General features: G+C 49.1%; 1 protein-coding gene across 2 annotated transcripts in view; it reads left to right on the top strand.

Annotated features, from left to right (window-relative positions):
- Positions 1 to 24632, top strand: part of PDE8A (phosphodiesterase 8A) — a 155326-nt gene that overhangs the window by 118102 nt on the left and 12592 nt on the right. Inside the window, exons 12-20 of one of the 2 annotated variants that reach the window (XM_045448644.1) lie at positions 1324 to 1401; positions 7773 to 7843; positions 8110 to 8274; positions 9820 to 9868; positions 10284 to 10419; positions 11854 to 12052; positions 14614 to 14831; positions 16136 to 16268; positions 18672 to 18839. In XM_045448644.1, coding sequence (XP_045304600.1) covers positions 1324 to 1401; positions 7773 to 7843; positions 8110 to 8274; positions 9820 to 9868; positions 10284 to 10419; positions 11854 to 12052; positions 14614 to 14831; positions 16136 to 16268; positions 18672 to 18839 — 1217 coding nt within the window. The remainder of the gene's footprint in view (positions 1 to 1323; positions 1402 to 7772; positions 7844 to 8109; positions 8275 to 9819; positions 9869 to 10283; positions 10420 to 11853; positions 12053 to 14613; positions 14832 to 16135; positions 16269 to 18671; positions 18840 to 24632) is intronic. The other variant, XM_045448645.1, reaches the window with a different exon arrangement.

Raw genomic sequence — 24632 nt, 5'->3', positions numbered from 1 at the left:
ACCATGAGTTGACTGGAAGTTCCTGAGGGGTGTCCAGCTAGAGGTGGCCAGTGGCCAGCTGAGATGGAAGTCTGGCTCTCAGGAGAGGCCTGGGATAGGGCAGCAGCACAGGAGTTAGTTTCCGCTGTAGGAAGAAATGAGATCTCCCGAGGAGACGTGCTGTCTGAGATGAGCAGGGCTAAGGACAACCTTGGGATCGAGGAAGGGAGCCATGACGGGGGGCGGAGGGGGGGGTGCCGAGGAAGAGGGAGATTGGGAAGGAAGAGTAGGAGACAGAAGGAGAACCAAGAGGAGGTGAACGTGTGCAAAGTGTGAGTTTCCAGAAGGAGTGGTTAGCTGTGTCTGGGACCGCAGTCAAGCCAGGTAGGAATTGAACCGTGTCCTTCAGATGTAGAAACAAGGAGGTCATCCGTGACTTGACAGGTTTGCTGCCGGTGCCCGCGTGGAAGAGAACGAAGCAAAGAACAAGTGAAGGGGCTTCCTGATGGTGGGGAGGGGTGCCTGGGGCCTGCACGCAGATCCTGTGGCTGAGCAGGACTCCAGGTGAGGGGGCCAAGCGAAGGCAGAGAAGGCGCGGCGTGCAGGTCGGGGGGCCCGAGCGCCAGCACACACACCCTCACAGCAGGGCGCCTGCCGGTTTCCTCGTCTGTGAAATGGGGACAGGTCAGAGAGGCTCAGCACCACGTGTAGCACCTGCACAGAGGAGGGGACAGGAAGGAAGGTCACCTGTGCCTTGTCATTGATTGGCGTGGGAGGTCGAGGGAGAGAGGAGGCAGAGACAGCCCGGAAGAGCCGTGGGGTGGGGGAGATCGATAAACTGTCATCTGAAATTGACCCCAAACCCATCGGCGCTCCCTGTGCTACCCTTGAAGAGAGGTACATTCTTTCCTGGGACATTTTAGAGCATGTATTGTTTTAAAAAAAAAAAATTCCCTTTGAGGCAAGGATGGGCAGGAATCAAAAAATTTTTTTTACCGTTTTACTCAATTATATATGCAGCAGTATGATAGGAAGACTTTTCCTGGGTTCATTTCTTCTAGTTTTGGCTTCATGTCCCAGGACTCTGTAACTACATAATCTGGAAGCTATAGGGCAGTTGCTTATGACTATAACCAGATGGGACATTTTGAGGAAGTCACCCCCCCCCTTAAAACCTCATTGGTCAAAGCCTTCATCTCTGGGCATTCTGTTGATGTGGGGGGCTTCTTAAATGGTGTTCTAATTCCCACATTTTGTTGTTGAAAAATTTTAAATTGGTAACTTTCCTAATCTGTTGTCAAAATCCCTTTGAAGAGGTGATTTATAGTTTAATTGTTTCCACAGATAATCAGTCAGGCAAACACAAAGACAGAAGGAAAAGCTCGCTCGATGTCAGAGCTGTTGCCTCTCGAGCAAGTGAAGGTAGGTGCAAAGACGAGGGGAAGGGGCAGAGCAGGTGAACTCCTGACACTCGGTCCCCAGTCTCCTCTCCGGGTCCCTGTCCACCTGCAGTGCGGGACAGAGGAGGGGACGCTCTACAGCCCGAGCCCGTGTCCCCTCCCCCGACTCCTGCCGGTGGGCTCCGTTCTCAGCCTTTTCGTGGATACATTTGATTATCTATTCTGTCGTTGATTTTCTAAACTGTGAACAGCGGAAGATGTGTGTTGATCCCCGTTACTGTATGGGTGGTGCACAGTGCATCTAGAAATTCTTAACATAGTCCATCGTGGGTTGCCATGGAAACTTCCCTTTGGCGGAGAGGTGAGCTGCATTTGGGGATGCAAAAGACCCTTATTAAGCAAATATTAAGTTTTAATTGGAATATAATTTTTTTTTTAATTTTTTTTCAACGTTTTTATTTATTTTTGGGACAGAGAGAGACAGAGCATGAACGGGGGCGGGGCAGAGAGAGAGGGAGACACAGAATCGGAAACAGGCTCCAGGCTCTGAGCCATCAGCCCAGAGCCTGATGCGGGGCTCGAACTCCCGGACCGCGAGATCGTGACCTGGCTGAAGTCGGACGCTTAACCGACTGCGCCACCCAGGCGCCCCGGAATATAATTTTTTAACATTACATAGCTATGTGGCCCGAATGATTTAGTCGTTTTTAAAATGTAATGAAAATGGTTAATACAGTGTGGAGGCACATGTTACTGCTGGCTGGGTACTTTCCTGAACCCAGAGATGAAAAGGGAAGCGTGTGGAGTCGATCGTCACTAGATAAAAAGCCACAGCTTTCCAGGGCAATAGCAACTCCGATTAGACAAGAGATCGAGTGTCCTCAGGTTGGTTGCGAGGCTCCAAAAAGACAAATGTGTCCCGCATTGGAAAGACTGTGCAGGCCCCGCCCTGCTACACGGGGGAGAAACGGGCTTTGGCCTCAGAATCACCTTGATTCGGTCCCAGCTTCGTGTACTGTCCGCGCAACCTTGTGGGTAGACCCGCACCTCACCGTGACCGGGGGGGGGGGGGGGGCAGGTGTGCTGTCCCCAGAGGGTTGTGTGAGGGGTGAGGGTGCATGGTGCCCTGCAGGGGCAGTGGGAGCTGCCACCACCGTCTTCTCTGCGGCCTCCACTCGAGCAGCCCCGTGGTCCTCCCAAGTCCTCAGGCAGAGCGGGCAGGGGCAAAGTCACCCCCCCCCCCCCCCCCCCCCCCCCGCCGCACAGCAGTCTCCGCTCCTCCCCTCTTGCTTCTGTCCGTCCTGAGGCTGACTCAGTCCCTCTCTGTATTTTTAAGAGTTAAACATTTTTCTTGTAACGTTTCTGGTTTTTAATTGCCACTCTTTTTTAACTTAGTTATAATTTACATAGAGTGGAATTCAGATGTCGAATGTTCAGTTCCGTGAGTTTCAGCAGTTCAACACTCGTGCAACTGCCCCCCCAAAGCAGATACAGAAAACGCGCGCTTGCACACCTTTTACGGCACAGAGGCCGCCACTGATTCTGGGACCGTAAATTAAGTTGGCCTCTTGTGCTTCACAGAGATCGTACAGCATGTGCTGCTTGAGTCTGGCTTCTGTCACTTATTTTAGGTTTTTGAGATCCATCCATGTTGCTAGGCGAGTCCGTACTTCATTGTCTTTATTGCTCGGCAGTCCTCTGTCGCAGGGACGTGCCACCCTTATCCGTTCTTTTATTCAGAGGCATCTGTGTTCATCTTTCCACTTCGGGGCTGTTAAGAATAAGGCTGCAGGGGCGCCTGGGTGGCTCAGTCGGTTAAGCGTCCGGCTCTTGATCTCAGGGTTGTGAGTTCAAGCCCCGAATTGAGCCATGCGTTGGGCTCTGTGCTGGGCATGGAGCCTACTTAAAATAATAGGACGGCTGCGTGAATGTTTTTACCCAAGTCTTTCTGGGGGTGGGCACGTGTTCCTGTCCTGCCTAGAAGTGGAATTGCTGGGCCTTTGGGCACCTGCACAGGTCTCTCTGGTGTGAGTTGTATCAGGCCACCCCCTATCGCTGAGGTGTGGGTGTTCTGGTTGCTCTGCAGCCTTCCAGAAGTGGTTAGCTCAGCATTTTAAATTTCAGCAATTCTGGTGGGTACGGTTTTAATTTTAATTTTCCTGATGACTAATGAGGTTGAGTACCCCCTTCGTACGCTTACTAACCATTTGGAAATCCTCTTTTGTGAAGTGCTGTTCAGATATTTTGCCAATTTTTATAATTGAGTTTCTCTCGTTGGCTTATAGGAATTCTTTATATATTTTATTTTTTAATGTTTACTTATTTGAGAAAGAGCGAGAGCGGGGAAGGGGCAGAGAGAGGGAGAGACAGAATCCCAGGCCAGCCCCACACTCAGCATGGAGCCCAACACAGGACTTGATCTCACAACCGTGAGATCGTGACCTGTGCCAAAATCAAGAGTTGGATGCTCAGGCCCCCCTGGATGGCTCAGTCAGTTAAGCATCCGACCCTTGATTTTGGCTCAGGTCATGATCTCACGGCTCGTGGGATCGAGGGTCATGTCAGGCTCTGAGCTGATGATGTGAAGCCTGCATGGCTTCTCTCTCCCTCCCTCTCCCGCTCATCCCTCTCTCTCACTCTCAAAATAGACATTAAAAAAAAAAAAGGAACACTTGACTGACAGCCCCCCAGGCATTCTTTATATATTTTAGATATGGGTCCTCTTTTGGATATGGGCATCACAAATACATTTTTTTAGTCTGTGGTTTGCCTTTTCACTCTCTTAATGGTCTTTAATGAACAGAAGTTCTTAATTTTAATAAAGCTCATTCTATCAGTGTTTTCTATCATAGCTGGTGCTTTTTTGTGTCCTGTTCAGGAAATTTTTCCCTATCCCGAGGTTATGAAGATATTCTCTTACATTTTCTCGTAGAAGTTGTCTTGTTTTATCTTTCACCTTAGGTCTGTGATCCATTTCAAATTGGTCTACCTGGTGAAGGTAGGGCTCAAGGATGAATTTTCTCCCTACATGGAAACCCAGTTGGCCCATCACCATATTGAGAAAAAAAAAAAAAAAAAAAAAAAAACATCTTGGCAGCAGTGCTATTATTGTAAATCGGGGGACTATAAGTATACGGTCATTTTCTGGACTCTTCTGTTTCGCTCTTCTCTTAGTCTGTTCTTGCACCGATACCACCATCGATTGCTACAGCCTCTACGGTTCTTGGTGTCTGGGAGTTAGTTTCAAGTAGTTCCCCTTCAAGGTTGTCTTGGCTGTTCCAAGTCCTTTGCATTTCCGTATAAGGTTTAGAATCAGCTGGTTACTTTACACACACACGGCCTCCTGGGGTCTTGTCTAAGAATGTCTTGAATCTACAGATCAATTCAGGGAAAAGGGAAAGCTCAGTGGTACGATATGCTCTGTGTCTCTAGGTTGTTTTTACTTCCTCTCAGTTCTGCGTTTTCAGTGTATAAATCCTACACGTCTTTCCTTACATATATTCCTAAATATTGGTGTTTTTGGATGCTTTCCTAATGATGTTTATTTCAATTTCTAATTGTCTGTTGCCAGTTTCTAGAAATAAAATTGACTTTTGTGTACTGACCTTGTACCCAGTAACCTTGATAAACTTATTCACTGGCTCTAAGAGTAGTGTTTGTAGATTCCTTTGGGTTTGAGCACACACAGGACAGTCTTTGTGACCTTTATTTCTTCTTCTTGCCTTTTTCATTGTGCTATTTTTTTTTAATATGAAATTTATTGTCAAATTGGTTTCCATACAACACCTAGTGCTCATCCCAAAAGGTGCCCTCCTCAATACCCATCACCCACCCTCCCCTCCCTCCCACCCTCCGTCAACCCTCAGTTTGTTCTCAGTTTTTAAGAGTCTCTTATGCTTTGGCTCCCTCCCTCTCTAACTTTTTTTTTTCCCTTCCCCTCCCCCATGGTCTTCTGTTAAGTTTCTCAGGATCCACATAAGAGTGAAACCATATGGTATCTTTCCTTCTCTGTCTGACTTATTTCACTTAGCATAACACTCTCCATTCCATCCATGTTGCTACAAAAGGCCATATTTCATTCTTTCTCATTGCCACGTAATATTCCATTGTGTATATAAACCACAATTCCTTTATCCATTCATCAGTTGATGGACATTTAGGCTCTTTCCATAATTTGGCTATTGTTGAAAGTGCTGCTAGAAACATTGGGGTACAAGTGCCTCTATGTATCAGCACTCCTCTATCCCTTGGGTAAATTCCTAGCAGTGCTATTGCTGGGTCATAGGGTAGACCTATTTTAATTTTTTGAGGAACCTCCACACTGTTTTCCAGAGAGGCTGCACCAGTTTGCATTCCCACCAAAAGTGTGAGAGGGTTCCCGTTTCTCCACATCCTCTCCAGCCTCTATAGTCTCCTGATTTGTTCATTTTAGCCACTCTGACTGGCGTGAGGTGGTATCTCAGTGAGGTTTTGATTTGTATTTCCCTTATGAGGAGCGACGTTGAGCATCTTTTCATGTGCCTGTTGGCCATCTGGATGTCTTCTTTAGAGAAGTGTCTATTCATGTGTTCTGCCCATTTCTTCACTGGATTATTTGTTTTTCAGGTGTGGAGTTTGGTGAGCTCTTTATAGATTTTGGATACTAGCCCTTTGTCTGATATGTCATTTACAAATATCTTTTCCCATTCCGTCGGTTGCCTTTTAGTTTTGTTGATTGTTTCCTTGGCAGTGCAGAAGCTTTTTATCTTCATGAGGTCCCAATAGTTCATTTTTGCTTTTAATTCCCTTGCCTTTGGGGATGTGTCAAGTAAGAAATTGCTGCGGCTAAGGCCAGAGAGGTTTTTTCGTGCTTTCTCCTCCAGGGTTTCGATGGTTTCCTGTCTCACATTCAGGTCCTTTATCCATTTTGAGTGTATTTTTGTGAATGGTGTAAGAAAGTGGTCTAGTTTCATCCTTCTGCATGTTGCTGTCCAGTTCTCCCAGCACCATTTGTTAAAGAGACTATCTTTTTTCCATTGGGTATTCTTTTCTGCTTTGTCAAAGATTAGTTGGCCATACTTTTGTGGGTCCAATTCTGGGGTCTCTATTCTATTCCATTGGTCTATATGTCTGTTTTTGTGCCATCATTGTGCTTTTTTTTTTTTCATTTTTATAAGCAGATGTCCCTTTTGTTACATTTTTTTTTTTTTAATGTTTTTGAGAGCAAGAGACAGAGCGTGAGCAGAGAGAGAGGGAGACAAAGAATCTGAAGCAGGCTCTGAGCTGTCAGCACAGAGCCTGATATGGGGCTTGAATCTGTAAACCACAAGATCATGACCTGAGCTAAAGTCAGACGTGTAACTGACCGAGCCACCCAGGCGCTCCCCCCCTTCATTACATTTTTAAATGAGAACAGGTCCTTTTATGATGTAGTGATAAAACAGTGGTTATTATTTTTGGTTTAATGACCTTATTGGGTAGAATGGAAAGCTGGCAACCATATGCTGGTCACCAGCATTGGATTTAAGGAGTGTTGTGGGTCCCCCAAATTAAAAGCATTTAAGAGCCCCTGAGTTGGTTCATCTGGCAGTGTTTCTCCTTAGACCTCAATGTGGTAAAACGAGGCTCACCTATCACGCTTTGGAACAGTCTGTCGTCCCTGAAGGTCTTTGGTAAACAGCATTTGGCCTGACAGTGGGGCTTTCAAGGGAGACACACAGAACTCTGTGTGTCCATTTTGTTCCTGTCTGTACACTGCCCAGCCTTCCCTTTACCCCAGAGGAACCATATCTTGACAGTAGAAACAAAAAATCCACAAACTTCAGACAGAACCTGAGAGCTGCTGCCTCATTTACGGTATGTATCTAGTTGGTCTAGACTAAGCATCACAGTGGAAAATGCCAAAAGGTGCCTTGAGAAATTTAACCAGACATTCATGTATTTCGATTAATGGTCAATTGTATTAATCGCTCCTGCCATATATGAAACAAAGAGCCTGTGTGGCATTGTCTTCCAGAACATTTTTGCTCCTGGATCGTGGCAAGCTGAATATTAAAAGCTTGATTGTTATAAACACAAAAGAGGCTGTTTGGCCTTGACTTGCTAGATTGTTTCCTCTGTTTTTCCTCCGGCCTGTGACATCAGAAGTTCAGGCTGGGGGGGGGGGGGGGGGCACGTGCATCCTAGTGCCTAGGACTGAAGGGAGCAGAGCTGGTTCTGGAAGAACCCCAGGCTCATCGGGACTGGGTGGAAGCCAGGTGACCACATAGTTCTCATCCGATCGCTTCGTCACGCAGCTGAGCACATGGGGACTTGGGGGGTGGGGAGCGAGGAAGAGCACAGAGCCCGGGGCTTGTCAGCAGGTACCTGGGGCTGTACATCCCCTGAGCTCTGCATCTCGTGGTCTCTCCACAGTCAGCAGCCAGAGACGGCACTCCTCCATGGCCCGGATACATTCCATGACGATCGAGGCGCCCATCACCAAGGTGAAGCAGCGTGCGCTGTCTCCACGCGGCATACACAGGAGTCCTTGTTCTCCAGGTTGACTGTTTCTAGAGAGAGGAAAGCGACCCGCACCGATAATAATGCTCCGGTGGTCGCATGGAGCTGCCTCCTCTAAAGAGAGGACGTGCGACATGAACGTTGTAGTTGGTCTTGAGTTAGCGCCGAGCGCCACGCCAGCCTGCCTCTCCGCACTGCTCTCCCACCGTCCGTGAGGTTATGAAACTCACGTCTTCTTTCCATGCTGTAGGTAATCAACATTATCAACGCAGCCCAGGAAAGCAGCCCCATGCCTGTGACAGAAGCCTTAGACCGTGTGCTGGAGATTCTGAGAACCACTGAATTGTATTCACCACAGTTCGGTGCTAAGGACGATGATCCTCATGCCAATGACCTTGTTGGAGGCTTAATGTCTGTAAGTGTATTTGCCCCGGCTGCTGGCTAGAGCCTGCTGTTTTTGTCTGTCTTCCCAGAGGTGACGTGTTTATGGGCTAGGCCACATGGAGCTCAGTGCGTGCAGGGGGCAGTCGTGGCCTGAGCCCCGCCGTCACCCGGGCTCGACGGCACTCTGGCCAGAGCCGTCCCCCACCTACTGCCCGCCACCAAGGGAGACCACAGCTTGAAGCAGAGGAGGCAGGAGCATATTCTAGAGAGTCTGCTGGGCTGGGTTCTCCATTTTTGCTTAGGAGTTCTATGAGGAAAATAGGAGATAAAACATAAAAATTAATTGTTTCACATATTTTGAAAACTGGGGCGGGAAAAAAATATACATACAAAGTGTTTCATACCAATTACCAAACAGAAAGACTACATATGTTCAAAGAGGCACCGGGGCACGGGGCTCGGTTTCCTTCCCAACCATCCTACGCAGATGTGACGGCTTTGCACCGTGGGCGTCGGCGGCCCTGGATACCTTCTCTAGCCCCTCTAGCAGAGAGGTCTCGCCAGGGAAGAAAAGCTCTCTGGAAAACATCATTCCATCTCTGTCTGTCACCTTCTGTCTCGGTCAGAAGTAAAATTCACCACCTCACCGCCACCAGACATAAAAACAACAGCAATTCCCCTGCCAACGCCTGCTTTCTGAAGTTCTCTGGATTTCTTAAAAACAAGGTTTTAGGCAGTAATGTGAAGGCAGTAATCGAGAGTGGTTCCCAGTGACAGTAGTGTCTAACCCTGGCCTTGCCTGTCTGAGGCACAGGCTCTAGCACCCGTAGGCGGGAGGTGGAAACCACAGGGGTGGGATAGTGTCCCAGGGTGAGGGGGGAAGCGAGGGAAGGTGGGAGGGCTCTCAGCCCAAGAGGCAGCTGGGTGGAGTGAGGGTGCGTAGAGGGCCCGGAACAATCCAGTGTTCTGAAGGAAGCCTGGTGTCCATTGGCAGTGAGGAGGGTGGCAAGAAAATGGTGGGGAAGGCTTGAGGGCAGAGGCCAGCTGTCCCTGAGAAACCGAACCAGTGCTGAGGGCCCACGGGAATGCTGGGCTCTGGGGCCTGGTGCAAGATCACCTCCCTGCTGCCCCTGAGTTCAGCCAGTTTTCCCAGCATCAGGCCTCCTGCTCTGTGTTAGGTGACCGCGTTCAGTGGTTGACCCCAGGGGCGCCGGAGCCTTGGGTGCATTGCTGGGGAGGCTGCCCTCAGCTGTCCTCTGGGACCGACTGTCCCTCCCAGCGTTTTCAAGAAATAAAGAATAGTTGGGGCGCCTGGGTGGCTCAGTCAGTTAAGCATCTGACTTCGGCTCAGGTCATGATCTCCTGGTTCGTGGGTTCGAGCCCCACGTCGGGCTCTCTGCTGACCCTCAGAGCCTGGAGCCTGCTTCGGATTCCATGTCTCCCTCTCTCTCTGCCCCTCCCCTGCTCGTACTCAGTCTCTCTCAAAAATAAATAAAATTATTTTTAAAAAATTTTTAAAAAAGAAGTAAAGAATAGTTGTGACTTATCTTTTTCTTGTCTCCTTGATTTTTATCAGGATGGTTTGCGAAGACTATCCGGGAATGAATATGTTCTTTCAACAAAAAGTAAGTTTTAACTTTTTAATCTTCTGGCTCACTGTTAATATTGTAGTAGCACTTAAATGATGAAAATAGATTTTTTTTTGTTAATTTATTGTGAGAGAGCACGTGCAAGCAGGGGGAGGGGCAGGGAAAGAGAATCCCAAGCAGGCTCCGAGCTGTCAGCACAGAGCCCGATGTGGGCTCGATCTCACAAACCATGAGATCGTGACCCGAGCCAAAACCAAGAGTCGGAGGTTTAACCGACTGAGCCACTCAGGCACTGCTCCGTTGACCTTTCTCAGCAGTAAGACGTTTCGTGGTTGGTCATAAAACATCCGACACACAGCAGCTGTCCCTGGAAGCAGCACTGTCCCCCCTACGGAGCAGTTAACATGGAAAAGCCTGCTAATCTTGTTCCCCAAATCACATTGCTTTGCAGGCCTGCAGCAGGTGCCCGGCAGTGTTGTCACCCCCATCTCCCTTCATGACGTCCCTCCCCGGATAGCTCGGGCTATGGAAAATGAAGAGTACTGGGACTTTGATATTTTTGAACTGGAGGCCGCCACACATAAAAGGTGCGTCCACGGGGAGCCCTGCAGGCAGACAGCCCAGTCCCGAGGGCATCTGCGGACAAAGCCCTCCAAGGAGCGGGGGTTCTGCCAGAGGCAGGTCCTGGTCAGGGAGGGGGGGGCCCAGAGGGGTCAGGGAGGGCCGACTCATCACAATTCCCGCAGAGACCGCCCACTCGTGGCCCATGTGAAGTTGAACAAGGGACGTAACATCTCTGAGTGGCAGGGGTTTTTCCTGGAAAATACGGACGTGCCTTCTGTAGGTGGTGGTACGTTGAGGGAGCAGCGAGAGCCCCACTCAGAACCTAGAACTAAGAATTAGAAACACACATTCTCCAAGAATTGTCCCCACATCGTGGTCGCCATGTTGGTGTCAGGCATGGGGACCCCCCCGAACTCTAGTCGTCCTGATCCGGGCACGCTCACACAGAGTGGGGACAGCGCTGGGATTTTACCTTGAGCTTCGGCCCTCGAGGGAAGCACAGAGTTGGCTAGAGCACTGGGGCTGACTGGGCACCCTGGGAAGGGCCGTCTGCATTTCTAGCCAAGGCTGCGCTTTGCGGGGGTAAGGCCGGAGGGACCTGCGTGTATTCTGAGGGCCCATGGGATGGCTAACTCCTCAGGTCCCCTCCAGTCTGGGTGAACTGCCCTCACACAGCCTCTACCCTCCGATCATGCCCACCAGGAGTCAGCCTTCCGCTACCTTCTCTTCCCATGCACCCCACATGGGCAGGGGCCACAGAAAGAATACTCTAGCAAACGAATCTTTGAGCACCTGGCTTACGTGCTAGTGACGCTGCATTCATGTGAATCAGGCCAAGGTGGGCCGGTTCAAGCCCTGGGAGCGTGGTGACCTCCAGATGCCACCTCAGCAGAGCCGTTTCTTGCCCTTCCAAGCCCAAGGCCAGATGCTGGATTGAGGTAACTTCTTAAGGAAGGGCCTGAATTGGTGGCCAGTTGGTCACCTTCTCAGGAGAAACCGCCTCCTGCTGCGGCACCCACCTTCAGATTGTTGAGGCCATTACGTGATAAGTGACAGTGTCTGGGCCACAGGCAGCCTTCAAGAAGTGTTCTTTACTTCTAGACAGGACATCTGGCCAATAACACAGGTCTAGCAAGTCCAAAGGCGAGGACAGGGTTCAAGCCTGGCATCACGTGGATTTTGAGGAATCTACTGGTGCAAGTAGGAGTCACTGAACGCGGAAGGGCAGGGCCAGCAAAGCTGGCCCCAGCCAGTGGGGGGCCCTGACCCAGAGCTCCAGCCAAGGTTGGTGTCAGCCGCCGGGGCCCCGGAGACACGGACGCCGCTCGGGCAGCCTCCCTGCCCCGCACGCTCGCTGAAGCCGGGCTCGGGTCGGCCGGTCGGGTCTGAGCCTCTTTGGGGCTCCACACGCTTTGCCTGTTTCTTTGTTTTAATGCTGTGGACGTTTTTCTCTGTAGGCCTTTGATCTATCTTGGTCTCAAAATGTTTGCGCGCTTTGGAATCTGTGAATTCTTGAACTGCTCTGAGGCGACGCTGAGATCGTGGCTGCAAATTATTGAAGCCAATTACCATTCTTGTAACCCCTACCACAATTCCACACACTCTGCCGACGTGCTTCATGCCACTGCCTATTTCCTCTGCAAAGAGAGGATAAAGGTGAGCTGTGTTTGTGCTCAGCGGGCAGGGCCACGGGACGGTGCGCCGCCTCGGCCAAGTTGCCGTGCAGGGTGACCGCTGGAGCGGTCCTCGCCTGCACGCCGTCCGGCCGGGAAGCTCTGTGGATTCGATATGTTCATTCAGGACGCCTCATAATACCCTGCCGCCCTCCTCGCGAGGGCCCGTCCTTTCTTGTCTACGCGGCGCCCGGTGAGAGCTCCCGAGCCCCTGCCTCCTGTGGCTCCCTCGCACTGCTACCAGCGCGGGCTTTCCGAGACGGCACATCTGACCGTGTTGTTCCCGGGAGCGGCCTCCCACCCGCCACAGGATTTGAACTGTAAAACTCCACAGTGTGGTGTTCACAGCTTCCTGACACACGGGCCCCGTGTGAGACACGCTGAACCACCGTACTTTCTGACGCTCCTGCCCTCGACGTGCTGTTCCCGTTGCTGGTCCGCGTGTCCCCCACCCGTCCTTCAGGGATCCACACCAGCCTTTGCTCCTCCAGGAAGTCTTGGCTAGACCGCCCTCCATCCCCAGTACCGACTTAGATGCCCTCTTCCCTGTGCCCGCTCCTCTTGGGCAGATTCCTGATCTTACCGGTCCGTCCACTCCATGTGGCCAGCAAGTTCCTTTTGTATCCCCAGGGCCCGTCCTGCTCAGCTGAGTCTCTGCAGTGGCCACTGGCACCTGCCGGTGGCCAGTCGCAGCTGGCTCAGTCTGCCTGGGCCCCGGCCAGCGGCTTTATTTAGCTCTAGCTTCGAGGCAGCAGGGGGGAGGGGGGCGAGAAGACTGTAGCCCAGAGAGCAGGGAGGCGGGGGGAAGGTTCCACTCGAGGAACGTGACTCACCGGCCACTCCCAAACCAAGCTTCCTGAGAGAGCTTTTCATGTTGGAAATCACTTCATTAGGGAGACTGTCTAAGCAGCAACTAGACATGAGCTGATTCATCACATTTTATGTTCTTTCCTTCAGTGTCCGTCATAGCACGGCCCAGAGGGTCCAGGGACTTCCCGTGGCCTTGCCATTTATTTCACTTTTAGCAGAACCTAGAAAAAAAAAAAAGTGGTTTGATCCTTCTGCTCTAAGAATTGGGCTATTTGAGGGGTGATACAGTATAGCCTCCTGTCCAGGTGTCCTGGTACCCGGGGATGGCCGCGTGGGGACCGGGGCATGGCAGGCGGGCGGGCAGAGCGAGGGCAGGTACCTGCCAGTCCCATGTTGTTCTCCATGACAGGGGACTCGTGTGAGAGAGGACAGCGACATCAGACCAAGACTATAGGCAGAATTAAGAGTTCAGAGAGAGGACCGTTTTATATAAAAGTATGAAAACAAAGGCCAGGGTGGCGGAGAGGGGTGTCTGTGTGTGGTTCGGTGTATAAAGATAGCCTAGTTTTTGCTTCGACTTACTGCCTTTGAACTACTCTATAGATAACATGCAAATACATATTTAGAAAGCTCAGCTCATTATAAATAGCATTGATTGAGATATAATCCATATATAATTCACCCAAAGTTAAAAGTATTGAATTTCAATTGAAATAAATTTTCAAGACTGGTTAGATGTGCATCTTCCTCTCAAGTGTCTCTAGAATATTTCCAAAAATGAGCTGCTACCAGGACGTGGTGGATGTCTTAATAAACGTCAGAATTTCATATATTTTCTAACCTTTGCAGAACAAAACAATTTAATAACTAAAGGTTAGATTTAAAAATGTCAGCCACTACAAATGAGAGAATACTTTAAATCCGTTAAGGCCTACAGAATGAGAAGGGCCAGGTGACAACCCAAAATGGTTTTTGAAACAACCAAGAAAATTAAATTCTAGCCAAACAAATCGAGAAATGCAGAAAGTGCCAGACACTTCCACGCTAACTTGAAAGCCTTATAGATGAAAGGTTTTAAATCAGATCCTAGAAGTAGGAAGCCAGGAGGTCAGCACCACGGAAGAGGTACTGAATTTACCAATTGAATTCTTCCAAAGCGGGCTCCCGACTCAAGACGGTCACGTGAGGTCTTTGTCCCTTCGAGGACTTTTTCTGTGTTGCGTCAACCTTTTCAGAGACTTGAAAATGAGGGAAAACCTCCAGATTATTGTACCAAACTCACCAAATCCTGACATCAGCCCGACAGAGATCGCACCAAAAGCAGGGGGGACACGCTAGACCAGCCCCTCAACGTGAGTGACGCACGTCGTAAGCTGTTTCTCTCAGGTAGTGATACTGGTTGCTGTTGGTTCAAGTCAGTGTCTCAGACATTTTTTGTGATGGGTCGAGAGACAGACTGGCTGAGGAGGTGACTCCTGGGTCGAGGACACCTCGTATTTTGGTAAGTCCTGAGCTTGTGCGAGACCGAGAATCAGATCGTGTGCCCTAAGGAACAAGTACGAACATGAAACGGTTTCTGAGTAGAGCTAGGAGAACAGGATGTGCCCAACAACGCGCGTTTCTCGAAATCTGGCACCTTTTTACCTGAAAGTAGTGGGGCGGAAAGAAGACTCTACGGAAGCCTCCCCTGCTTTGTGCGCCATGCCCCGTTTTTAAAAGATCTCTTGTTTGCAGCAAACGTTAGATCCAGTTGACGAGGTCGCTGCCCTCATTGCAGCCACCATCCACGACGTGGACCACCCCGGGAGGACCAACTCCTTCCTGTGCAATGCCGGCAGCGAGCTGGCCATCCTGTACAACGACACTGCCGTGCTGGAGAGCCACCACGCGGCCCTGGCCTTCCAGCTGACCACCCGGGATGACAAATGCAATATCTTCAAAAACATGGAGAGGTGAGAGCACCGGGTCAGGGAGCGTGTTGGTCCCTCTAGCAACTTTGAGAAGCGCGTCACCTACTACAGAGTTCACCCATCTAAAGCGTACAAGAGTGGTCTGTCTGGTCAGGGTCGCGTGGCCATCACCCCCCAGGAAGAAGCTCAAACTCACCGGCAGTCACTTCCCACCCCCCTCAAGTCCCCCAGCCCCAGGCAACCCCACTGATGCACGTTCTGCCTCCAGTTCTGCACAACTCATAACAAATAGTGCACCCAGGACGTGGTCTTTCGTGGCTGGTGGCTTTCTCTCAGCACGAGGCTTTCAAGGCTCAGCAGTTTTGTGTCCTGACATCTCAAGCTGGCGAGGATAGTGCTGACATCTTGAGCTTTTAGAGACTCCGAGACTCGGAGAAGCCCTCCTCTTCCATCTCTGCTCCAAACACTCCACTCTGCCCTCCTGTGCCCAGAACCCTCTCGCCCTTGTCGGTGTTCTCGTGTGACTCAGTTCACGTGTGATTACTCAGTGCGAAGTTCCTTCACAGCACTCATCACGTGTTTAAATCATTTTTCGTTACTTGTCTAATGTCTCATTTGCTTCTTAAGCTCTGTAAGATCACGGTGTTCAGTGCCTTTTGTCCATCGCTGGACCCTCGGTGCCTAGCGTGGGGCCTGGTACAGGGGAGGGACCTGTACTTTTTAACTTGGATTTTTAAAGAATGTTTCATAGGAGAGTTTTTAAAAAGGAGATTCCGGATTTTACACAACTCCCTTTTGCCGTGTTCTAGAATTTCAGTAGGTTTTATTCATCGTTGCTGGTACATACATCAGCTATCTCTGGAAAAATATGCAAGACCTGATAACTTGGGTTGTGTCCAGGGAAAGGAATGGGGTGAGTGGAGGAAAGAGGTGAACCAGAGATAAAAACCAGGGCTGGAGTGAGTTGCTCAGCTGTCAGATCTTCCCTTTAAGTGTCTGGGCACCGAAATTGGTGGATCTCAAGGTTCCTCTGGGGGGGGATACATTCTTCGTAGCCACAGATCTCTGCCTTTGTAAGCCCCTGCCATGTTCTCTTCTTCCCGGAGCTACGAGCCCGGCACTACAGCATAGTGAACGCTTCGCCTGTAAGGCCTTGCCCATAAGCTCCTTGATTGTCACTTGTTTTCCCTCACTAACAATCTCGTTTCAACGTGTCCCCTGCGACTTCCAGGGACACGAGCATTTTCGCTGCCGTGGACACAGTTCCAGATCACAGACGTATCGGGAGTGCCTGTCTGGTCCGGATGAGTAATGCGTAGCGCCCTCTCATTTGTTGTCTGAAACAGGAATGACTATCGGACGCTGCGCCAGGGTATCATCGACATGGTCTTGGCCACGGAAATGACAAAACACTTCGAGCATGTCAACAAATTTGTCAACAGCATCAACAAGCCCCTGGCGGCACTAGAAGAAAACGAGGTAAGGGAGACCGACTACAAGGAGAACCTGGATGGGGGACCGGGGGCCCTTACCCCTCTGTGCTGTGGGGAACTGGGGTAAGAGGCGGGGAGCTGTGCAGGGGCTCCCCTAGCAGGTTCACTGGGTTTAAGATCTATTGGTTGGAAAATTATGTAAAAACTTGGCAGGAAAAAAGACCTCCAAAAAGAGATGCGGAAACTCTGAAGCTAACATTAGGTGGGTGGACCATTCCTGTACCCTTTCTCACACGCATCCCCTTCCCCACTCCTTGGGCATCCTGGGGTCCGTTGGAGCCCTTGACAGGTCTCATTCCCCACCCCCCACTGTGCACATGCTGTCACATCAGCGACTCTCCCCTGTTGGTCACAGGAGGGTAGAGGCTGAGAAGGACCCTGTATTTTGGTCCTAAGGGTGACATTGTTGCCCCCCCCCCATTTCTGGATTTGAGGCCTGGAGTTGCCACAGCAACTGCCTGGCAAGGACGACACTAAGCCTCTGGCCAGGCAGGGGACCACAGCTACGGAAGCGGACAGAGCTGGGTCCCCATCCAAGTTCTTCTTCGCCTTCCCGGGCTGTACAATGGGCATAATAAATCTCGAGACATAGGACTGAGGGGCAGGGGACAAGATAGGCACTTAATGGGACCTATTCTACTAGATTCAGCCTGAGATCAGCACCTATCGCGTCTACTTTCACGAACCCTCTTCCTTCGAGGCCCTTCTACCTGCTCCACACACTGAACATCTTGGCACCGACTCACTGACCCCTCTGCTGCCTTCCTCGCCCGCTCCTGTCACCATCCTGAGAGCCTTCTCCGTGCTCAGGATGGTGTCCCAGGAGGCCAGGATCACCGTTCCTTGAGTTCTAACCCCACTTCACCTCTGCAAGTCCTCTGACCGTGGCTTTTGGCTAACTCATTACCCTTCACCCCTGTTCCTGTGTGACCCCCTCTGAAACCTATGACAACTCTGCTCCCTTCCTCCTCTCCTGTTCTCCCAGTTCGTCAGCCTGCTTCTGACTTCCCTTCCCTTCCAGGGACTCCAGCGCAGGGGCACCCGCACCCACCTTTTTTAGTGGCTCCACCTGTCCTGGATAGTGTGTCACCTGGGCCACTGCCCCTGGCTGACTTCGGCCACAGACTCGTTTCCTCCAGAGAGTCTGGGCAGTTCCGAGACTTAGCTGAGTGTTCTGTTCCACTCGAAAGTCGCATTTCTCCTCTGTCCGTACTTGGGGTTACTTCCGAGAGATGAGACGTCCATCTAGTGAGCCAGAGCAGGGACAGAGTAATACGAGAGCAAATACCGTACAGCTGGCGGGACCAAACGGTAGTCACACGGCTGAAGAGAGGAGCCAGCACGAAGCCCTTGGGACACGGGGCAAGGAGACCTGTCGAGGCAGCCTTGGTGGTGTCCACTCTGGCAGCTGTCCAGGGGAGGAGGCGGCCCAAGCTCTGGGCGGGCACGCGCCCATCTTGATGGCATGTCTGTCCTCACCGCGACGAGACCATCAGGCCTTTTTCGACCACTGTGATTACTCGTGGAAATCACATGATCGACGCCTTCGGAAAGCACGAGGAGACTGGCTTGTCTCGGACCGTGCTCTTTGCCCCGGTCCTCCCTCTTCCAACCGGGGCCCATGATACCAGGGGTTCAGAAGCCATAGCAGACCAGACGGCATGTAGCCCCTCGAACAGACAGAGCCCAGGACTACAGTTCCACCTTCAGTTCTTATCCTGGCTCGGCTGGATAGCCGCGGACAAATCTCGTCGCCTCTCTGGGTCCCGGTGCCCTCGTCTATGAAGTTATACTGCTTTTCGTGCCTACCACAGATCTTTTCGTGAGCGCACATCAAAAGAGAGTAACTGTTACGAAGTATCGCTCTATCCGACGCCATCTTGGTGCACTGATGGCTAATTCCCAAGATTATGCCTGCCGGGGGACGGGGGAGGGGCTGGGTTGCACGAAGCAGGGAGCCTGGTGCCCCACAAGACTCCTTCTGCTGAAAGGGCAGGGAAACCGTTATGTTTAGGGTTCGCGTTCTTTTTCGGTAGGTGGGATAAACGATACGGCTCATGTCCCAAGGGGGGGCAGTAGAACTAGAGCAAAGAAACAGCGGCTGTGAGACATACCTAGAACGGGAGGAAGAGAAGAGCCAAGGAAGGGAAGGGCACAAAGACTGACCTCCAGCGCTACCCTCTTCTCTCGGGTCCCACTCGGATCTCACTGGACCTTGCTTTCCCTTTCTGTCAAGGGAGGGGCTGACCTCCACGCGCAGGGTGTCCTCAGCACTGTTCTGTGAAGCCGTCACCGATAGGCCGGGGCATACCGTGGGGCCCCACCTGTGAGACACAGCTTGGCCCCAGGGAGCCCACTTGGATTGCTCTGAATCTCACTTGTGTTTTAGGAAACGAATAAAGACGAAGAAGCCATAAACACTATGCTCCGGACTCCAGAGAACCGGACTCTGATTAGACGGATGCTCATCAAGTGCGCGGACGTGTCCAATCCCTGCCGGCCGCTGGCGCAGTGCATCGAGTGGGCCGCACGCATATCGGAAGAATATTTTTCTCAGGTGAGATGCAGCCTCTTCACTTCCTTGAGAGAGAGAAACACAGACTATTAGAGTCGGGGGATTAAAACTAGGACGTAGAGTTCTAAGTGAAATTCTGTCCTTGAAGAACACTGCTTGTATTATAGGCTCACTGCTAAGGGATTTGATTAGTTTTCCCTCCTCTGAAAATGTATTGGCTGCCTTTCTTGCAGAGTTCTCCACTGGATGTAGATCCCGGTGTTAACGGTTTTCTCCTAACAGCATTTTACACCGTTGTCTGCCCCTCGTGTTCTCTCTGCGTAGGAAAAATTCTCGTGGGGCAGGAAAAAGAAATTAGAAAATACAATGGCTAAAGGTTTAGCAAGTTTACTGAAAGCATATACACATAGATTCGAGAAACACAAACCTTAATCCAAGCCCACAGTCAAGCGGCTCCAAGCCTTTGAAGTCAGCCAGAGAAAAATGGCCCATTTTGTAGAAGAGACCAGTGATGCTCACTCCTTCTGACTCCGTGTCGCAAACTATGAAGGTGAGAGAAGAGCGATTTCTGGGAAAGACGGGGGAGCAGGAGGACCCTGGGCCCACCTCGTCCAACACCCACAGCAGGGTCAAGGACCCAGAAAATGACCCGAGCACTGGCAGAAGAGACTCTCCACAGCTGAATGTAGAGAAGGGGCCACATCCAAGGGGACAGGAAGGGCAGAGACACTGTGAGGAGCCACGCTGACCCGCACGAGGGAGGGACACCGCGGGCACGGAGAGGGGGAGACCCACGGCGAGAAGACGAGTCCGCCTGACATTTGGCTTTGAAACCAGAGGTTTCACTTCTCAAGTCCTGGCTCTGAGACGGGCAGACCGCCATCACAGAAACAGTGAAAGAAACAGCCCCACTGAGGTCCAGCATAGACACAGCAGTTTGAAGAGTGCCTGGGGTTTGTTTACTAGTCTCAGAACCCGTGCTGGAAGGGCAGGGGTCTTTGGAAAACTCCGAAAACAAAAGAGCTGGTGGGCACCGTTTTCTTGCCCTGCCCCTCAGCCTAGATACACCAGACGCCGGTGAGAACCAGCTCGGTGGGAACACTCTCCACCCCCAACCCCGCGTGCTGCAGACGCGCCCCCGCCAACCCAGCTTCACTGGTTTTCCAGAGTGGCTCCAGGTCCCCTCCTACAGCAGACCAGGCACAAACCTTGCTGACACCGTGCACCTGGCCTCTGTGTTCTGCACACCTGCCCCCAACAACTCGCCTTCAGTGGGAGCCCATCGAGAGTGGCGCCGTGAACGTGGCAGTGTGCATGCAGCCTGGACGGGGGGCAGCACCGCCTCCAAGTGACTCCTTCAAAGGGACTCCTGCCCCAGGGGGAGCAGAAGAAAACCACACATGCCCGTTCAACCGTGGCCCCAGCAGTGGTCTGACCCAACTCGAGTCCGAAGCAACTCCAGACAGGCCCACCAACAACACGGGGACCGGACCCTGCCCACAACAGGCAGAGAGCCATCGCAGATGACTGGACTGGTGGCAAATGCGGCATAGCCACACACACATAGGAGACACCCTCCGGTGCCAGGTCCCGGGGAACAGGGGACACGGCACCACAGGACCTCGTCTTCATGAGGCCACTCCTTTCGAGAGCAGGAGGCGTAGCTGAATTTCCAAACACAGAGAGCTAGACAACACAAGACAGGAGCGTGTCCCAAATGAAAGAACAGGACAAAATCACAGCAAGAGATGTCACACAGATACTCTGCCTGATAGAGAATTCAAAGTAGCAGTAATAAAGACGCTCACCAGACTTAAGAGTGGAGGACCTCGGGGAGACCCTCAACAAAGAAATAGAAAACAACCAATCGGAGATAACTCAATAACCGAAATTAAAAATACACTAGATGGAGTAAACGGAGGAAGCAGAAGAACAGATCAGCAACCTGGAGGACAGAGGAATGGAAAGCAATCAAGCCAAACAAGAGAAAGAAAAAAAAAAAGACTCATAAAAATGAGAATAGATTAAGGGAACTCAGCAACACCAGCAAACGTAGTAACATTTGCATTATAGGGACCCCAGAAGGAGGAGAGAGAGAGAAAGGAGGGCAGAAAATGTATCTGAAGAAATAGCCGGAGACTTCTCAAATCTGGGGAAGGAAATAAAAACCCAGATCCACGAGGCTCAGAGAGCCTGCAGCAGAATCAACCCAAGGAGGCCCACAACCAAGACACGTAGTAATGAAAATGTCAAAAAGTAGTGATAAGACCATTTTTAAAGCAGCACAAGGAAACCGTTACATACAGGGGAAAAATCCCTGAAGGTACCAGCTGATTTTTCAGCAGAAACGTTGCAAACCAGAAGAGGGTGGCATGATATATTCACAGTAGTGAAAGGAAAAAAAAAACCCTGCACCCTAGAATACTCTATCCAGCAAATCAATCATTCAGAATAGGAGAGATAAGGACTCACTCAGACACACAAAGGAATTCATCACCACTAAAGCAGCCTTACAAGGAATGTTAAAGGGGACTCTGAGTGGAAAGGAAGGACCATAAAGCAAGAGTAAGCTCTGTAGGAAGCACAAAAGCAGTATGTTAAGTATATCTATAAAGATCGGTCGATGGATTCACAAAATAAAAGGGTGTGAAGTATGACACCATATACCTAAGATGTGGGGGAGAGAGGAATAAAAATTTAGTGCTTTTTGAATGGGTTCAAACTGAAGCAACCATCAACTTAATATAGACGGCTATATGCATAAGGTGTTATATGTAACCTAATGGTAACCACAAATCAAAAACTGGTAATAGATATGCAAAAAATAAAGAGAAAGGCATCCAAGTGTATCGGTAAAGAAAGCCAGCAAACCATAAGTGAGCAAGCAAAGAAAGAAACAGAGAAAACCACAAAAACAACCATAAAATAAGTAACAAAATGGCAATAAGTACACACCTACCAATAATTACTTTGAATGTAAATGGACTAAATGCTCCAATCAAAAGACATGGGATGAAAAGTCAAGGCCCATCTATATGCTGTCTACAAGAGACTTACATATGCAAATGGAAGTGAAAAGAAAACCAGGGTAGCAATACTTATATCAGACAAAATAGGCTTCAAAAAAAGATTACAGGCGTGCCTGGAGGGCTCAGTCAGTTAAGCACCCAACTTGGGCTCAGATCATGATCTTGAAGTTTGTGGGTTCAAGCCCCACATCAGACACTGCACTGATAACACAGAACCTGCTTCAGATCCTCTGTCTCCCTCTCTCTGTTCCTCTCCCTATCAAAAATAAACATTAAAAAAATTAAAGATCATAACAAGAAACAAAGAAGGACACTACATAGTCCGAAGGGGAACAATCCAACAAGAAAATAAAACAATTGTAAATATTTATGCATCCAACATGGGAGCACATAAAGCAGCTGATAACAAACATAAAGGAAGAAATCAACAGTGACACAGTAATAGTAGGGGACTTTAGCTGGAACTTACATCAGTAGACAGACATCAACAAGGAAACCATGGCTGATTGACACATTTGACCAGATGGTCCTAACAGACTTACTCAGAACATTCCATCCTAAAACAATGCACATTCTTTTCAAGTGCATATGCAACATTCTCCAGAATAGATCACATATTGGGCCACAAAACTAGTCTCCACAAACTCAAAAAGATCAAAGCCGTTCTGACCACAATGCGATGACACTAGAAATCAACCACAGGAGAAAATCTGGAAAGAGCACAAATACATGGCAGTTAAATATACTACTGAACAGTGAAGGGGTCAACCAAAAAAATGAAAGAGGAAATCAAAACACACATGGAAACAAATGAAAAACACAGTGGTTCAAAGTCTTTAAGGTACAGCAAAAACTGTTCAAAGAGGGAAGTTTATAGCAATACAGGCCTACCTCAAGAAACAAAAATTTCAAACAACCTAACCTTCCACATAAAGGAGCTACAGAAGGAACAGCAAACAAAGCCCCAAGACAGTAGAAGGAAGGAAATAATAGATTGGAGCAGAAATAAATGAAATAGAAACTAAAAAGCAATAGAACTGATCAATGAAACCAGGAGTTACTGATTTGATAAGATCGACAAAATTGATATACCTTTAGCCAAATGCCTCAAAAAGAAAAAATGGTTTTTTTCAAATAAAATCAGAAATGAAAGAGGAGATTGGGGGGGGGGGGGGGGGGGGGGTGCCTGGTGGGTCAGTCGGTTAGGTATCCAACTTCAGCTCACCTGTGGTCTCACAGTTAGTGGGTTTGAGCCCCATGTTGGGCCCTGTGCTAATGGCTCAGAACCTGGAGCCTGCTTCAGATTCTGTGTGTCTCCCTCTCCCTGCCCCCCACCTTGCGCTCTGTCTCTCTCAAAAATAAACATTAAAAAAATTATTTTTAATGAAAGAGGAGATAGCCAACAACATAGAAATACAAAGCATTATAAGAGAATATTATGGAAAATTATATGCCAAAAAATTGGACAACTTAGAAGAAGTGGATAAATTCCTAGAAACATCACCTACCAAAACTGAACCAGAAGAAATAGAAAATTTGAACAGTGATTACCAGCATTAAAATTGAATCAGTAATCAAAAAATTCCAAACAAACAAAAGTCCAGGACCAGAGAGCTTCACAGGTGAATTCTACCAAATATTTCAAGAATGGTGAATACCTGTTTTTTTCATACTATTCCAAAAACGGAAGAGGAAAGAAAGCTTCCAAATTGATTCTATGAGGCCAGCATTACCCTGATACCAAAACTAGATAAAGATCCAAAAAGAAACAAAACTCCAAAAAGAACTACAGGCCAGTAGGTGTAAAAACGCTCAACAAAATATTAGCAAACCAAATCCAACAATACATTAAAAAAATTATTTACCACAGTCAGGTGGGATTTATTCCTGGGTTGCGAGGGTGGTTCAACATTCGCAAATCAATCAATGCGATACATCATTGTCAACAAGGGAAAGAATAAAAATCATATGTTCATTTCAATAGATGGCAGAAAAAGCATTTGACAGACTACAATATCCATTCATGATAAAAACCCTCAACAGAGTATATCTAGAGGGAACACACCTCAACATAATAAAGGCCGTATATTAAAAACCCACAGCCAACTTCATACTCCATGATGAAAAACTGAGAACTTTTCCCCTACGATCAGGAACCAAGACAAGGATGTCCACTTGCACCACTTTTATTCAATACAGTACTGGAAGTCGTAGCTGCAGCAGTCAGACAACAAAAAGAAAGAAAATGCATCCAAATTGGTAAGAGAGAAGTAAAACTTGCACTGTTTGCAGATGACATGATACTTTTTATAGAAAACCCTTAAGACCACCAAAAAAACTACTAGAACTGGTAAATGAATTCAGTAAGGTTACAGGATACAAAATCAATATACAGAAAGCCATTGCAGTTCTATACACTAAATGAGGTAGCAGAAAGAGAAATTGAGAAAACAATCCCATTCGTAATTGCATCTAAAAGAATTAAATCCCTAGGAATAAACCAGGGAAGTGACAAACCTGTATTCTGGAAAGTGTAGAACCCTGATAAAAAGAAGTTGAAGATGACAAAAACAGAAAGATACTCCATGCTCATGATTGGAAAAATATTGTTAAACTGTCCACACTACCCAAAACAATCTACAGACTTAAATGCTGTTGGTATTTTGCTAAGGATTGCATTATCACATAACAAGAATAAGCCTAAAATGTGTATGGAACTAAAAAAGACCCTGGATAGCCAAAGCAATCTTGAAAAAGAGCAAAACTGGAGGTATCACAGTCCCAGATATCAAGATATACTACAAAG

The sequence above is a fragment of the Leopardus geoffroyi genome, chromosome B3 (assembly GCF_018350155.1).
Source record: "Leopardus geoffroyi isolate Oge1 chromosome B3, O.geoffroyi_Oge1_pat1.0, whole genome shotgun sequence".
NCBI lineage: Eukaryota > Metazoa > Chordata > Mammalia > Carnivora > Felidae > Leopardus > Leopardus geoffroyi.
The sequence above is the reverse complement of the archived record's forward strand: the minus strand, read 5'-3'. Positions and strand labels throughout refer to the sequence as shown.